The following is a 17,657-nucleotide window of genomic DNA, read 5'->3' as shown; positions in this document are numbered from 1 at the left end:
TGAATTTGTATACTGATATACTGAGGTTTGAGAAGACAAGTCGATATACTGAGGTTTGAGAAGACAAGTCGAATAAGCTCACATCAACCTCCAAGAGACACTGAGAGGAAAAAAAAAAACTGCTGAATGAAATGAATAAAAAAAAAAATACATTTATGCAAAGTGGTTTCAAGGAGAAATAACACACAGGTCAAAAGTAAGTTCTGCAGTGTCGATCACTAGAGAAGGATAACCATATCTTTATTGCTGGAAAGGAAAAAAAGTCTAAAAAGAGTACAGTACTGTTACAGTAATGGACACCCAGCTGTAGAGGCTGAAGTATGTTTAATTTTTATGAGGAACTGCTAGCCTGTTCGAACGGACAACATGGTCTGCTAAAGTACACGAGGAGATTTAAGAGGATTACTTTTGCAATTTTAGATTCAAAGCATTATTCATAATCCCGGGGATGACTGTGGCCAAATCATCAGGGTCGCGCAGAGAGAGAGAGAGAGAGAGAGAGAGAGAGAGAGAGAGAGAGAGAGAGAGAGAGAGAGAGAGAGAGAGAGAGAGAGAGAGAGAGAGAGAGAGAGAGAGAGAGAGAGAGAGAGATTTGTATTGTATCAAGCTCAAGAATGAAACTGGAAAGAGAACAATTTGGAGTAATTTATCTTTATGATTGTTACACAGTCATACTATTATAACAGTTTCACGCTGGAAGTACGAAAGGGCAACAATCTGAAATATCACTGATCTGAGGGAATTATTACATTATTGTATCCTACTGCAAGAGCTGTGACTGCATATATAATATTTATAATATTGGTAATAAGGCAATATTTACATTTACTACAAGATATCTAGTTAATTATGGAATTGCTCATCTTATACTGATCGTCAAAGTTATTAGATTAATAGTATAATAATATTAGTTTAGGTACACATCCAAACCACCAATGAATGAATCTGTTTCAGTCTTAAAGAGGAATTCCACCAATTTTTTTAACATATCTGTTTAATTAAATGGCTAAGATGTAAACAGTGTCATTCAGAATGGTTTGACGTGGAATGCTCTATTCTAGCGAAACTTAGCGAGTCACATATTCACAGTGGTGGTGATAGGAACCAGACGTCCAAAACATTATTGAATCTATAAGCTCCCTCACAGAAAACTATTGCACAATGGTTACAAATACACTGCCTGATGGCTCAGACCTTGCAGTATGATACATTTGAGGTCGAATTTTGGCATAAAACGTATTTTTTTGAAGTATTATTGTGGAGAGATGCATGCAGCGCATTGTAAGGCAAAACAGTCCCCAAAGAAAACTTATTTTTTCAGATTTAACACTATTTTATCACTTCAACAATACATATTTATACATCAACATATACATATAATACATCAACATTACATATAAAAACTCAGGGAACATAGATGCGTAGATTTACTTTTGTTTCTGGATAGTAAATAAAATGGCTATTCCTGTGTTGTAGACATCGCAACCTCCCATCACCACCAGTGTAAAGAGATCTGTTGGTAAGTCTATATAATAAACCATTTCACATCAAACCACTCTTTGATTACATCTTAATGACTGAATTATGCAAACATTTTGAAAAAAAGTGGATTCCTTCACCATGGACACTATAACATTCATAATACATCTGGCTGGGACTATGCAAATGGCATTCTTGTCTTTACTAGATGAAGCAGGTGAGTTTCTTATTATAAAGCATCTGTGAAATTATAATTAATACAATGATGCCATAACAACAAAAATGCTCACCATGATAATTTATTTAAAATAGATAAAATGTGATAAATGAATACTTATAATTACACTGCTGGTGTCCTTTTTTCCCCTCATATTATCAAAAAAAGACAGGCCTTAAGCTCACTTTAAAAATAGAATAGCTTTCAGCCACTATCACATTCAATCAGTGACTCAGTAGTGTAAAGGTTTCCTCCAACAAGACTATCATTATATATTTTTTAATTGAATGCAGGGAAGTTACATGCAAAATATCCACTAAGTACCATTTATTGTCACGCCCTGCAAATTACTGGCTACTGCGCTGTTGGCTTTTGTAAATTCTTTTACTGTTATTTGTACCATTCAGTATATCTCAGTATAGATTCAGTAAAACTGTCTTTACAATCATGTTATATTTCCAACTTCAGTACTAGCACAGATGCTGTTAAACAAACCAAACACAGAACTTTTGTCTGTTTTGTTTTTTTTACTTTTTTTGCATTTGAAGAGTCCTGTTACCCTTTGAATTGTGTAAAAATTCAATGATGAACAGACCAACAGAAATGGTCTAAAATTACTTGGAAAACATCTGGTCACACTAACTTCCATTAAATAATGTTTTATCAGAAACACAAGATTTTGTTTCAACAGCAACTAAATATGCATGCATAATGTAAAAGGTTTTATTTCTTTATGGTGGTGTTACTTAGAATATAGTATTGATTATTTTATGTGTAAAGTCCACAAATTTAGTAACATTTTTTTTAAACAAAATCATGTGTCACAATTATTCACACCCCTGCATTTAGTACTTTATGCAGTCTCCCTTTGCCAAAAGAAAAGCAATGAGTCTCCTCCTATAATGCTTGATGAGATTGGAGAATACAGAGCATGGAATCTGAGAGCATTCCTCAATACAGAATGCCTCCAGATCCTCCAGGGTCCTAGGTCCTCTCTTTTGGTCTTTGTGCTTTTCATCACTCCACAGGTTTTCAATGTATTTTAGATCAGGGAACTAGGATGCCCATGTCAAAAGCTTGACTCTGTGGCCACTGAACCATTTTTGTGTGAACTTGGTGACGTTTTGGATCACTGTCCTACTAAAAAAAAATCCAACCACAACACAACACAATTGTAGGCTTTCTGGCAGATGAAGCCATATTTTCATTTATTTTCTTGTCATACTTCATGTCCATGATGGCACATAGGTTCAGAGGGCATACTTTTCTGTTCTTTTCTGTTTAACCATCTTTCTTTTTGCACCAAACTCATCTTGAGTATTACCAAAACGTTCTATTGTTGTCTCATCTGACCACAGAACCAGGTTCTAGTCAAAGTTCCAGTAGAGCCTTGTGAACACTGTGTTTTTGTTTGTGGTTAGATGAAAGAAAAGGCTATGGCCTGGCCTGCACTCTGAATAGTGGGTCTAATTTTTCTAATTGTGTTAACCCTGATCTTTGGACAGCGTCCTTCCTCTCTAAACATCCTCCTGTAGGTTCCACTACAGCTCAGTTTTTTTTTTTAAACCTCTTCATTAATGTATATGGAAATGAGCATTTTTAGGCATGTAGCAATTTTTTGCCTGATTTATGAAGGTCAGCATTCCTTTATCTCTTAATTTGTGTGTTTTCTAATCTTCCTCATGTTGATGAAAGATTAAGGGTATTTGACCACTGTCACCACATATTTATACCCCAGTGAAACAGGAAGACATAGACGACTGATTAAGAGCTTGTGAAAGTTCAGAAATTACAGCTGCTCTATGATTAAGATTTTTTTGTTAAAATCTAAATAAGTGGTATTACTGAGTTATGTGGAAAGACAACATGGTATAATCTGGTGTGAGCATGCTGCTGCAAGTCATCCTGTAAAGCTGAAAGGCCTGTAAGGCCTGCATCTGAATAGTTTGTCTAATTTTTGTAATCGTAGACCTGGTGACCCTAAAATGCTACCTTCTTCTGCAAATCTCCAACTGTGATGTTTGGAGAAAGTTTCCTTTGTAAGCATCCTCCTCACTTTGTGGGGGGAGTAAAATAAATATGTACTCTTCCAGGCAGGTTCACTACAGCTCTGGTTGTTTTAAACCTCTTCATTAGTGTCTAAACAGTCTATATGGGCATTTTTAGGCATGTAGCTATCTTTTTAGACATTGCCTGATTTATGAAGGTCAGCATACTTTTATTTAATTTAATTTGTGTGTTTTCTAATCTTCATGTTGATGAAAGACTAAGGGTATTTAACCACTGTCACCACATATTTATACCCCAGTGAAACAGGAAGGCACAGATGACTGCTTAAGAGTCTGTGAAAGCTCAGGAACTATAGCTGCACTATGATTAAGATTTTTTGTTAGAAGTTAAGTAAGTGGTATTACTGAGTTATGAGGGAAAAAAACATGGTAAAATCTGGTGTTCGTGTGCTGTTGCAAGTCATCCTGTAAAGCCTGAAATAATTAAAAAGTCAGAGGCACAGGTGGGATTTTGTAGGAGTTTTCAGACCACTTCATGTTTTTACATATTAACACCACACACATTCAAAAGAATGTCTGCCTCAATGTTTAGGGCTCAAATGCAAAATCAAAATTATACTGATGAAGCTATAAAGACAACAATAGATAATTCACTTACTTCCTCAGAAGACACGTCCTTTGCCAAGTTTTGACTGAGGACTCTTTGAATACTCTTTCACATGCTCGCAATCATCAGATTCATCTGCTTGTAGGGGTCCAAAGCACAAACAACTTCAATTGTTCTTCCGCATGTTGCATGCAATTACACATTGCAACCAGAGAGGTCTCCAAATTCCTCAAAACTTACACAGTGCAGCTTTAAAGTGAAATATTAATGGGAACATGCATTTATTTATAGTGGTGGCAAGAACTGTGACCTTTGTTGTTTCCTCGGACTAAATTATACAGCATGTATATATAGTATATATTAAATGTATAGTACTGATAATCATCATGAAATTAAATATCTGTGAAATTCCTCCGTAATTTGGCCACTTTACAGGCGAGCCACACGCGTGACGGTAATTGAATTATCAAATCAATGAATCAATCAGGCATTGCCATCTGTTTGTAACAGGCAGATGGTATTAGCAAATGAGAGGTACGTGAGACTGCAGATACAATTAGGAGCCTTGGGTATGCCTTACACTAAGTCATCTTCTGCGCTCAATTCTGTCACAGTTCTGACAACTGACTTGTCACTGGATGTATGGTGTACGATCACATGATGAGATTGCATCCGTAAATGCACGGAAGCTGCCATATCGCATTTTGCAGCATGCACTGCGGCCAGTACATGAATATCTCCTTTCATATTTTCAGCAGCTTAGCCAATTGACAGCAGTCCGCTCATTATTTTGAGAGGCAGACTAGTACTGATTGTATCAAGAGACAGGACAGTTCAATGACGTGCTGAGGATGTGTATCACTGTCAACTCAGATGGGCTTGCATACTGAAAATGAGACACCTAAAAGACACTGAGGCTGCCTGATGCCTGAAAAGATGGCCAGTCGTGCTCTCGGTAATTGAGTCATCCAGACATCACATTGCCCCCGCTGATATTCAGTGCTGAACCAAGCTTAAGATGTCAAAACATATTGATAATTCTACTCTGGCTCAATAGAAATCTCCATTTTGTGTAGGTTCAGTGGTTCTAAGGGAAAATATGTGTCTACACAACCGTCTACACAGCAGTGTTCATTTAAATCCAAACATGCTCTTAAAGATAAGTTTGGCTTTCCGTGCAGAAGAAATAATCCGATCCAGTCATGTAACAAATCTAACCTGAAATAGCCCCACACGTTGTGTGACGTGTTGTTAACTGTGTATTTCTTCTTGTGAGATAATGTGTTTTTGTAGTTAGAGTACGATGAGCTTACTTGTAGATGCTTAAGTGAAGTGCTTCAATTAAAAAAACTCATTTGAAAGCTTTTCTTTTTAGATTAGAATTTCAGAATTTAAAGACAAAACATTAGCACTGGTGTCTGCCTTAGTCCAGTTTAACATTGGTGTCAGTATACGAAAAAAAAATTGCCATATAAATAACTGCAGTTATGAATTTAATACTGTTCATTGCACACAGCTTTAAGTACAAGTCTGAAGTGGCTAACTGCTCTCCTGCTTACTAGCTGCAGATGACTACAAAAACAGCTCAAGCTCAAATAAACAAACATTACTCACTGCTGCCCTCTAAAGGTGTTACAGCACCTGTCAGAAGACAGAACTTTTGCTTTCATAAGACCTGTGACGTGTCTTCAAATGTCTTTTCAGCATTATTTTCAAGCATTTGCCTCAACCATACTGATGAAAAAGCAGACAATTCATATTCTGTTTGTTGCAATGAAAAAATATAATTATGAAATATAACAACTTTGGAAATTAAATGCCATCTCAAATAATTGTTTACTGACTGTTATATATGTGACGGGCCTAATCCAAGTCAAGAACCATTTTATTTTTAAGAGTGTGGAAACAAATTAGACAGGAATGTGTATGATTTACAAAACTGGAAGCCAACTAGATTTTCATCTTTCTCAGGTGAGCAAGCAGGTCAACATTTATAAAAGTGTTGTTATTGTGTTCAAATGCTGCTTTTTAATTTATAATTCAGCTATTTTCGACTTGTTTTCAGTTGATATAAAGTAAGCTTCAGCTGTGCTGTCCATTTTATCTTGGCACAGCCATCTTTATAGAGAGGTATGAACTGTTTTTACAGCACACAATACTCACCCCCTCCTTTTTGTCCCTCATTGCTCACTAGCAGCGCAACACAGAATAACAAAACTTCACACACAGAGAGCCAACAGTGCTCTAGTTAATCTGACAGCAAAGTTATGGTCAAGAAAAGGTATTTGGGGCTCCCGAGTGGCGCAACCGTCTAAGCGTTGGCCCTATCATCAGGAGATCGCGAGTTCGATCCCTGGTGATGCTACAGTCATCCGTAGCCGGGAGTCCAAGAGAGCACAACTGGCCTCGCTCTCTCTGGGTGGGTAGGATGGCCCCTCCTTCTCCCCCCATCACTCAGCGCGATGCTAGTCAGCGCAGGCGTCTGTTAGCTGACGTGGCAGAACTGGCGGTTGGCGCTTTCCTCCGAGCGCGTTCGGCTGTCCAGTGACGTTGCGTGAGCGGCAGCTCGAAAAGAAGCGGTGGTTGGCTTCACGGGTCTCGGAGGAAGCCTGTGTTAGCCTTCACCCTCCTAGCGTTGATAGCATCGTGTGACTGGGGGAGTCCTAACTAGCGGGTGGAATTGGAGACGACTAAATTGGGGAGAAAATCGGGTAAAAATTAAAAGAAAAGGTATTTGATTTGTATTAGACACGTATAACCTTTGGCCCCATTTACACCTAGCGTTAACCTACATCCTGCGTGATCTGACAGGGGAACAGCTATAAGTACAGGTGTGAACAGGGTCCAGTGTGACCCAATCACTCCAGCTACCTTCAAAGATGGTCAGATATGCATAAGGCCACATAAATTTTGTAGTCTGAATGCCAGAGTATCTCTATGCATCTCCAACATCAAAGGGCCACCAAAGGTCATCATAGCAGAGACAAATGCAGCTGCACGAGACTGACATAGTAAATGTGTGTGGTATCCAGTGGAGTAGTTACGCACATTATTACTGACTTTTAGTATATTACTCATTATTACACACTTATCCTCACATATTTTTATTGCAATACCATATTCTATGACGCCTCACAAGTCAGAGAGAAGAAAACAATCACATGTGATTTTCATATAACATATTGTGATTGCTCAATTCCATGATTACTAAACAATCTTGGTAGGTTTTTTTAGGATTCACCAGCAGTCAGTCATAGACAAGCTGATGTGGTTATCGATTATAATTTATGATTTTATCTTTTGACCATGTGTGCTGGTGCAAATTTCTAGAATACTCAGTCACTCACGAAATCCAATCACAAGCATTTACATTTGTGACGCACAGAGATGGCAGGTGTAAATGCCTATACATCCTGCTGTCCATTTGTGATCAGATCACCAGAGACAGATGCCAAAACCACCTTCTAGAAGAAGGAAGTGACAGTAATGAGTTTAAATCTACATTTATGCCTGGAGGCACTATTCCATATGTTGAACTAACTCTTCAGCTGTCTGTGAGTGGGTGCATTCGGCTCTGATGTTTCCTTCATTTCTTTAGTTTCAACTTTATTTCCAGGGACTGGCTGATCACTGATTATCAGTTTAGTGTAATCACATATTTATGAACAGTCAACTGTAGGCTGTTTTGTATACTGTATACATAATTTATTTGCCAGCAGATAGAATAGTAAGCTGAAAAGAGAGCTATATTAATTCATTGTTACTTGTAAAGCGAGTGTTCGTACGCAAGAGCTTTCTTTGACTACAAATGCTTGTCTTGGAAACCAGGATGCGTAAAATACTGAGACCTCAGCCAAGCCAGACTACTGTTCCACTGTTGACCAAAAACCACCTCTGCAGCTTTGAGTATTGTAAAGACATTCCCCATTTTTAAAAAACTAATTGGAATATTTACTTATGATTTCACTTTCTAGTCCTGCTATGTGGCTTTCCCTAGTAATCATACTATGCGGAGAGATTCACTTGAAATTTGTAAAATTAATATAAAATTAGACAAACAAGAGGGCAACAGACAAAACAAAATAAGGTGGGAAAATGCAAAAAGTGATAGCAGTCACAAGCACAAGCACACAATACAGTGCGAAAGTTGGAGACGACCGTTCATTTATTTAATTTCCCATTCAAATGGCTGAAGAACATCTTTTTCATATTTCTACAAATATTGCCTAAGGAAGGACATATTCGAAGAATAATAGCAGAGTTTCCACTACAGTTTAAAAAACGATTAAAAGATAGAGAAGGTGGGACTAACAATAGTGCAAGCCCTGACAGACCACTAAAACTCCAATAAAGTGCCACTCTTGCTTTAAATCTGAAAAAAATACAAAGGTATTTCTGTTCATCCTTCCACTGTGAGAAGACAACTTAACACTATGGGTCTGAAAGGATGTGCAGCTGTCAAGAAGCCATTACTGAGAAAAGGAAATAGATAAAAAGAAGACATTTTACAAATCAAACAAAGAAGCTGCTGGTGACCGCAAAACAACAGACTGACCACTCCAGACCTAATCAGTGAATGTGTTTGAGATTACTTGAATCATTAAAAGTAGAAAATGCAACCAACTTTTAAGACTGAACTTTGGATGTGTGAAAAAATGTCTCTGCAGATTTCTTTGAAAAACTGAAAGTCTCCTGAAAAGAACAGAAGCTGTAATTAAAGACAAAATGCTAAAAAGTTAATATTGTATTTAATTTTGTGAAATATATGTTTTCTACTTTTTTCCTGGCACTGAAAGATAAATAACCTGATGGATGATTTGACTGGAAGTTAAATCAAGGGTGGCTTGTGACTTTTGGACAGTACTTCATGGGTATCTTCTTCAGTATTATTCTAAAAAGTGAAAAATAGTAAAAATGAGCACAACTCTTCTATGAATAGGCATGTAAACTGTTGAGTGGTTCACTGTGTTTTATATAAACTATATACAAAAACATTGCTTATTTTCTTCCTTTAGCATTAAATATCCTGATAATCAATAAAAGCTGATTCTACTCATCAGCTAATAAGCTGTTTTGAGTGGGTTAGAGCAGAGAAAACTCAAAAATGCGGGATTGAAAACCACTGTCATAATACTTGTCGGTGGTTCTTCAAAGCCCACGTTACCTTGTTACACCAAGTTAAACAGTTTTGGGCCTTGGCTTTGTGCTTGCGGAGCTCTCACACCCAAACTCAAAAAAAAAAAAACTGACTCAGTTTACACCTGCCATTGCTGAAGTGTGTCACCAACTATTTTTTTTCATGAGGCCGGGAAATGGACTAAACAGCTACAATATTCTCCTAGATATATTAGGCAAATCAGCAATTCAGACATTTGATTATTTTTGCAATCTGTTAGATGTCTCACATTGCTTTCAAAACTCATTAACATGATGACATTTATAACAATCATACTGCTAGTTAATATTAACATTAATAAGAAGGAGGCAAGAATATGGTTTTATAATTGAGATTTAGAAAATAATTTCTAAATATGGCTTAGTCCTCCTGCATCTGTTCACCGGTAGACAATTTGCCCTTTCCCAGACAGATCCAAATGGCCAGGAAAATGTATGATCAATTAATTATTCACACCAAAGTCTAAATTGGCACCAGTGTCTTTGAAGCAGCCGAGTATGTGTCAAGGAGTGTTTGTATTCATAAAGTATGCAGTATGGGGAATGCTGTATTATTTAGGCAGATCTGAAACCTCAACAAGGATTACACTTTTAATTACACTTTTGTGTTGCTATATTTGCTGTCAAGCACTGAGCTGCATTTCTGATGTAACGCCACAGAAGCCCCATTTCATCCTGCTTTGCTGCAGCTCTTTAGCAGCTATTCTGCATCATTAGAGAGATGGAACCAGAGTATACTGAGTCTGAATGCAGGTCGCTCTGTGTCAACCACGGCTTCCACTGCTAAACAGAAGGGTTAAAAAAAGCTTTCAGCTGCCAAGACGTTGTGAGCTGAGGAATAGACAAAACTAGGCCATACATGCTAGAGCTGTAATCACAGCTGTTTTGCTCACCATACTCTCTTTGTCTTTCCCTCTCAGGAGTGATGGTCAGTAAGGAGGCAGGCCGCTGTGCCCTGTCGAACTCTGAGTCGGACTCGGAGTGTGCAGGTCCGACCCTGGGAGAAGACGGTGGCGGGCGTGGGGACACAGTACGCAAGCGGAACAAGGCCTTGCAGGTCCGCTTCAAGGACATCTGTGAGGCCCAGAATGAGGCAGCTCGTCTAGCCCGAGGCACCAGGGGGCGCTCCGTCTCGTGCAAGGTTGTGCACAGGAGGTACATGACCATGCCGGCGCGCCGATCCATCCCCAATGTAACCAAGAGCACTGCGGTGCAAACCTCACCGGACCTGAAGAAGCGCTATCAGACCTTCCCCTTTGAGCGTAAGAAGGGGCACACTATCAAACACACGGCTCTGGTGGAGAACTACCAGGGCCAGAACAATGGGTTCTTGAGCGATGTAAAAGGTACGGAAGAGGAAAGGCCTTGCGGGGGCAGGGTACAAAAGACTCGGGTACTTTTGCACAGTATGCCTCCATGCAGTGATGTGCAAGACTTGTGTCCTGGGTCTGATTGCCCAGATAGTGATCTCTGCCCTGATCCCTCGTGTCGAGGTAGGGATGCAACCACAAACTCTGACCAGATAGATTCAAGGAAAGAGGTCAGTTCCCAAGGATCGAAGCACAATGAAGGTGAGGTGGGGGCAGGACAAGAGCGCAACTGCGCCAAGAGCTCCTCCTCCACTTCCTCGACACAACCTCTGCAGGACAGGGGTGGTACTTCGAAGGTCACTGGCCCCATTGCATGGACGTCTTTGACGCAAGTGGAATGTCTGGAAAGTCCCTCTGTGCGGTGCAAGCGCAAGAAAGAGACTGCGCAGTTCAACGGTCTGCAGTCACAGACCATCCCACATGCGGCCAGTTGTTCATCCCAGGAGGCCACCCAGGCTCACTACCACGGCAGCCATGCCTTTGGTAGCACAGCTACCCGGGAAGACGTGGCAGGGCAAGGGTATGGGCAGGTGATTCCACTTCCTGGGGCAGAAGGGGACGTGAAAGCAAGGCTGCAGGCCATGGAGACTCTAATCAGCTCCAGCCAGGAGACCATCAAAGTGCTGCTAGGGGTCATTCAGGAGCTTGAGAAAGGAGAGGCGCAGCGGGAAGGGTGAGTCACACTCTATGTATAAACACTTTAATGTATAGGTTGCACAATCGTTGGATCACTGAGGTTTTCTTTCAGTTGTCTCAGTGCAAGGCTCAATATCCTTGGAGAGTTAGAGATCAAAAGCTGGTGATTATGTGAACAGCTTGTGCACAGGACAGTGCATGAGCTTCTGTGGTAATAACATTTTGTGAAACAGTGTTATTCAGTTTCAGTCCTGAGTGACCTTGCACCACACAGTTTGGTGTATTCCCTGCTCCACCAACTGATTTAACTCATCTGTCACCTCAACATGACTTGAATCAGGTGTATAAAAGCAGGGAAACAAACTTTGCAATTCAGGCTTCCTCCAGGATCAATACTGAGAATCACTATTTAATATTAAAAAAAGGAAAAGGAAAATCAAATCTATTTTTCAGTTGTTATAAAAAATTAGCTTAGTTATCTAACTTATTGTAAACAACTAAATTGATTAGTTTTTTGACAAATCTCTCTGGATGGCGGGGAGATGCAGAGTATGAAGAGGAAGTATGGGATGGCAATAAATTCCTTTCCACTTGACTGGATACATCTCAAGATTTCACGGTCATGAAGCATTCATTCTGCTAATATCACGCAACTTAAAGTCTACCACCCACATTTACAACTGCCCTCTCTCATTTTTCTGCCAATATTTTTCTTAATTCCCATTATCTCAAAAACGCTAGGATTTGGTATTAGGTCGAGGCTGATAATAGGATTAAGCCAAAAGGCCCAGAATGATTCTTCAGGTGTTTCAAATCAATGGCAGCAGTTTGGACAACTCAATGTGAAGTGGCCACCTGCTACTTCTCCCTCAGTGAACGCTCCTTCACAGGCATGTAACCAACCTTCACGTAACGTCTGCTCGCGAATGCCAAGCCCTGGGGCAGTGGCGGCTGGGGAAAATGTTCTAGGTGCAGCACATGATGAAAAGGTTAGTTTGTAGTTCAAAGATATAAAAGAACACACACATGTATGCACAGTACTGTGCAAAGTCAGGGACCATCCTTTATTTATTCTATTTCCAGTCAAAATTAATATAGTATAAAATTTCTCAGAATTAGTGTGTAGAACCTATGTTTATTACAGCTTAATGTTTTCAAAGTTCAGTCTCAGAAGTTGGTTGCTTCTTCGATTCAAGGAATCCCAAACACATTCAGTGATGCTGAGGTCTGGGGTGGTCTGTCCATTGTTCTTATTGACAAAAACTCCTATTTAAAACACAGGGCACATATTCAGGATAGATAATTCAAGACTCTGCTAGGTTCTGCTAGTTCATGACACAAGCCTTGGGCAATAGTCACTTTTCATTTGACTTCGATGTATTTTGGAATTCTAAGACAAACTGTAGACTGATGATTGACAGTGAGAGATATGCAACAATGTAATATCAAACTTATCAATTTTTTTTTTTCCCTGTCAGATTTGGGAGGTAGAGAGGGTGTTGCCCCAGCACCTATACATATACCAGCCACCGCTGCCCTGGGGAGTAAAGAGCATGATACAATGAGTGTCCTTCATGTTTAATAATGCCTCTCCATTAAGCCTGTCGTTCTTGTACAATGAGCTGAAAGTTTGAATACTGCCTGACTCAGCTCTTGGCTAAAGTGGAGGTGACAGTTCAGCGAAAGTCAGTGTGAGCGGATTCTGGAGATACCAGCTGCTATCAGAACTTTGTCAGGCCCGTGACTGAGTTAGACACATGTTTGATGTTCAAATAAGCTTGTGTTGCATATACGTTATGTGCTTGTGTTGTGTTATTGGGTTATATGTAATTGGTAAGAACTATGATAAAGCTAGTCAGACACTGATTTGTTATCGTTATACTATTATGTAATATAATAGATTATATGTATCATCATGCTATACTGTTATATAAAAGATGTCAGCTGGTTTGTTTAGCCTTAAGATCTAAATGGATGTCTTATTTTTCATTGCTGTTATGTAGTATACCCTTTTTTGGACCAAAATTCCTTATTTTGTTACATTAAAAGGAATTTTCACCAAGTTTTCAGAATGTCTGCACAATTCAACTACAGAGAAGAAGTTTTTACAGCGGAGGTGATATGAATTGTCTATAATGTAAACACAACCATTTGACTTCCAATCTAAAATGACCAGGGAACATATAGGTGTCTGAGTTTTATACTGTTGATAATGGTAAAATAGCGGTAAATCCCAAAAATAGGTGTTCTTTGTGGACTTTTTTGCTTTGCAATGTCCTGTACATGCCACTCTATCCATAAATGTGTTTGAAAAATATGTATTAGGCCACAATCTTACAACAAAAATATAGCAAAAACAAAGTTTCATGCATCAGACAGCATGTTCTTGTCCATTTCAAACTTTGAGGTAGCTTTTAAGGGCTTTAAAATCCTTCGGACGCCTGGTTCCTATCACTACCACTGTGAACAACTCAATGACCACTCTGAATCACTGTTAAAATTTTAAGGCTGTAATTACGCAGTAGAGATGAAACGATATTAAAATTTCATATCACGATTATCATGACCAGAATTATCACGATTATCGATATTATCGTGATATTGTTCAAAAGCATTGAAAAGTAAAATAAATAAATAAATACTGATACACAAACTGAAATTCGTTTCACCATTACTATTATTATTACTGTTGTAAAATATTAATATTATTACTGCTATAATTATTATTATTATTATTATTAACAATAATTAGGGATTTCCCTGCATAGAGAATTAAATCTCCACCAACTCTGAGGTGGGTCTTAATGGAAAATTACTACTTCTAAGAAGTGCTGCACTCGGGGGGAATTCTGTCCGAACTGCATTTGCAGCATTATTGTGCCGTTGTGGCGCTGAACCCCTAATCAACACAGTGCACCAGGAAAAACAGCCAAAATCACAGACGAATTGCGTGACCGCGCTGTGAGCTGCAGACAGTGTAGAACTCACACAGTGTGTCTTCACCTGTGGAGCTGCTTTTCTAAAAGCATTTTAAAACTAAAACATAACTTAAAATTGACGCGCATCTGAGCTGCGGCAGAATCTCTGAAACTCTGCTTTTCCCAAAAGCGGCACACAGCGTTTACTCGCGCAAGGTCCCGTCTCAAAGCACACTATCTTCCCTATGTAGTGCACTTCGTGGATCATGAAATAGCAAATCCTTCACCCAAAGAGTGCAAGAAACGTTCGACTAAGTCATCTATAATCAACATTAACAACAGGTTACAAATCCCCTATTTAAAACTCAACTGCTTGTTAATGATAATCGTGTTTGTTTGAACAGTAGCGCACTATGTAGGGGACACTGAGTGATTTGAGACGGTGTTATTCTCAGAAAGTAAACACTGCAAGCAGAAAGGGGAGCTGTGCAGGTTGAACCTCTGCAGCGTCTCGTTCCAGAGCTTATATGACTGTTAACTCAGAGCTCATTTTGGAGACTCTGCTCCACAGAAATGTGTTAAAAGCTTTAGTTTCGATTCACAGCTGATTCACCGCTAAAAGCTTAATTTTATATTATTAACGAACCATAAGCATAAGTTAAACCACACAAACCACGACATTTCTTCTATTTCGAAGTCCCCACAGACTTCTCCGTTAAAGTTAACCTTGCATTCTCTAAAAAGTAGCAGGTGGTGGTCGCGAAGATGACTCGTAAGGTTTGATGTGTTTCCCCCTTTCGCCCAGGCTCTTTCGGCCTGTTCTGCAGACAGGGGGGTCATCTGCAGACAGGGTGGTCATCTTCAATTAACTTGCCTTCTGCATCCTTATAAAACCCAAAACATGACCAAACGTCAGACTTGGTCTTCATAGAAGGCTGAAATATCTCCGAATCTGTCACTACATTCCGCCATGTTCTCTCTTCTCTCCCTCTCCCCCGCCCCCGCCTTCCCCTCTACACACGCGCACACACACAGAGCTGCGTCTGAGAGATGATTCTGCCTTTGTTTGACTCTGTAAAGCGAGTTTTTCACACCGCGGTAATCGACCGCGATTTTAACGATACTTTAAAGTTCAAACGGTACTACTAACCGTCATTAATTTTACCGCGGTTTACCGTGAAACCGGTTACCGTTTTATCTCTATTACGCAGAAATGTGGAAAAATTGGTGTAATTCATCTGTAACTGACGTTAAAGGTTAAGAATGCATTTTTTTCTCTCTTACAATATACCATTTCTAAGATACAAGATTTTGTTAGCCACAATATACATAAACACACATACGCAAAAGTTCAAACTTTCCTCGAAGTATGTCAAATTGGCCACTCACCCTGTGCAATGAACCTGGGCTAAAACGTCTCTCTCTGAGCATTAAAGGGCCCTCAGGCTGCGTGTAGAGCAGCTAATGGCCCTTAAGCCTGCTCCACATAGACCCAGCAGCGGTGGAGTCCTGGCTAATCCCGTGCCAGGAGAAAAAGCCGCAGCTCCGCCTGGTCTCGGAAGCACAAAACCACCACTCAAACAGCCTCAATTAGCAGCGCCTCATCAAGCAGGCCTTTCATCTTCCCAAAGAGTGTCGGACTATCTGTGTGTGCGTGCGTGTTAGAGTGCCTTACTGCCATTCTGAGGGTTATTATTAGAGCAAAGCCCTCTGTTCCCCCTACTCTCGCTCGTGCTGTGTCTTCAAAGCAACCATGTTCAGGCCAGCAAGTACCTCAGCGGGGGCACATGAAAGCCCCCGCTAGTCTCTGTGGGCCAGGAGAGCTGCTGCCAAGGGTTTTTATGTGTTTCTCAGGCTGCGAGCAGTGCTTTTAGAACAAACAAAACGGCAGCATGCTCCAGACAGGCAGGGTGGGCAGCTTTGAAAAGTGCAGAGCGCCAAGTTCTGGCATGGGCATGTGCATGAGACCTCAGGTGCTGTTCTGTCTGTTTAATGCCTCCTGAGCTGGGCTTATTCTGAAAGAGAACCTGAAAAAAAGACTACATGGCTCAGTTTTATGAGTTCACTTGATATTAAAGCTTGAAAACAGCATCGTAGCAATAAAGCCTAACTCCTCAGCTGACTAGCTTCAGTGCTGGTGATTTGATAGAGATTTAGACACCAAATGCACACCTGTGCATACAATTTTAACATAATTCAATCACATAGATGTAAACAAATTCAGAGTGGTTTGATGTGAAATGGTTCATTGTAGAGAAACTTACTGACCCAGATTTCTTTACAGTGGTGGTGACTGGAACCAGGAGTTGCAATGTCTACAATGCAAATACAGCCATATTTTTTACTATACAAAGTGAGTCTATTCATGTCTTCTTACTTTTTATATGTAATATTGATGAAGGTGAAAAAGTGGTAAATCTGAAAAGTCTGAAAAGCCCTTTTGCACATGCAGTTTGTGTGATGCTAATTGGTGGCACTGAACAGGGTGCAGCTCTAAAAAAGAGCCTGCACTGTTCTATACAGACATTAAAAGCTTTAGACTCTTAAAAAACGGCGTCGTAGCACTTGAGTCAGTGCGTCTGACTCCTCGGCTTAATAGCTTTAGTGCTAGTCCTTCAAGTTAGAGACCTGGATTTGAACCCGACTTTGTTTTGACCGCCCCCTCAAAATGGCCACAATGCATCACTGTCTGAGCAAGCAGTCATTTTGCTTGATGGAATTCATTTCGCTGTTGCATTAGCTGATGGCAGGCAGGCTTTTTTCAGCGGCGGTGCTTTCCAAGGACAGTCATTCTGCAATGTATCCAAATAGAGATTCAACAGCCCAAACTGCTTTTTGATCATTATCGCGGCTGGCTCGTTAGCGTGTCAATTACTTCCGAAGCCTATCCAGACTGGCAACAGATTGTCTGTCGCTGGCTGACAGTAGTGCTCGTACAAACCATGTTTGAAAGGACTTCCAATTTTTAAATGCTTTGTCATACACTAGATGGACAAAAGTACTGGAACACCTACACATTACACCCACCATAAAGAGTTGGTCCCCCACTTAGTTATAACTTCCCCTCTTCTGGGAAGCTTTCTACAAGATTTTGGAGTGTGTCTGTGGGAATTTTTGCCCATTCATCCAGAAGAGCATTTGGTCAGATACTGATGTTGGAGGGCCTGGCTGGCAATCTCCATTTTAGTTCATCCCAAAGGTGTTGGGTGGGGTTGAGGTCAGGGCTCTGTGTGGGCCAGTGAAGTT

The 17,657-nt window shown here is 40.0% G+C and overlaps 1 protein-coding gene across 1 annotated transcript in view; it reads left to right on the top strand.

The window, feature by feature from the left end:
* Positions 1-17,657, top strand: part of insyn2ab (inhibitory synaptic factor 2Ab) — a 61,551-nt gene that overhangs the window by 8,864 nt on the left and 35,030 nt on the right. The window contains exon 2 of the mRNA XM_036594238.1: positions 10,408-11,530. Within this exon, the coding sequence (XP_036450131.1) occupies positions 10,413-11,530 (1,118 nt within the window). The 5' untranslated portion in view covers positions 10,408-10,412. The remainder of the gene's footprint in view (positions 1-10,407; positions 11,531-17,657) is intronic.

Source organism: Colossoma macropomum, unplaced genomic scaffold (assembly GCF_904425465.1).
Source record: "Colossoma macropomum unplaced genomic scaffold, Colossoma_macropomum, whole genome shotgun sequence".
Lineage (NCBI taxonomy): Eukaryota > Metazoa > Chordata > Actinopteri > Characiformes > Serrasalmidae > Colossoma > Colossoma macropomum.
The sequence above is the reverse complement of the archived record's forward strand: the minus strand, read 5'-3'. Positions and strand labels throughout refer to the sequence as shown.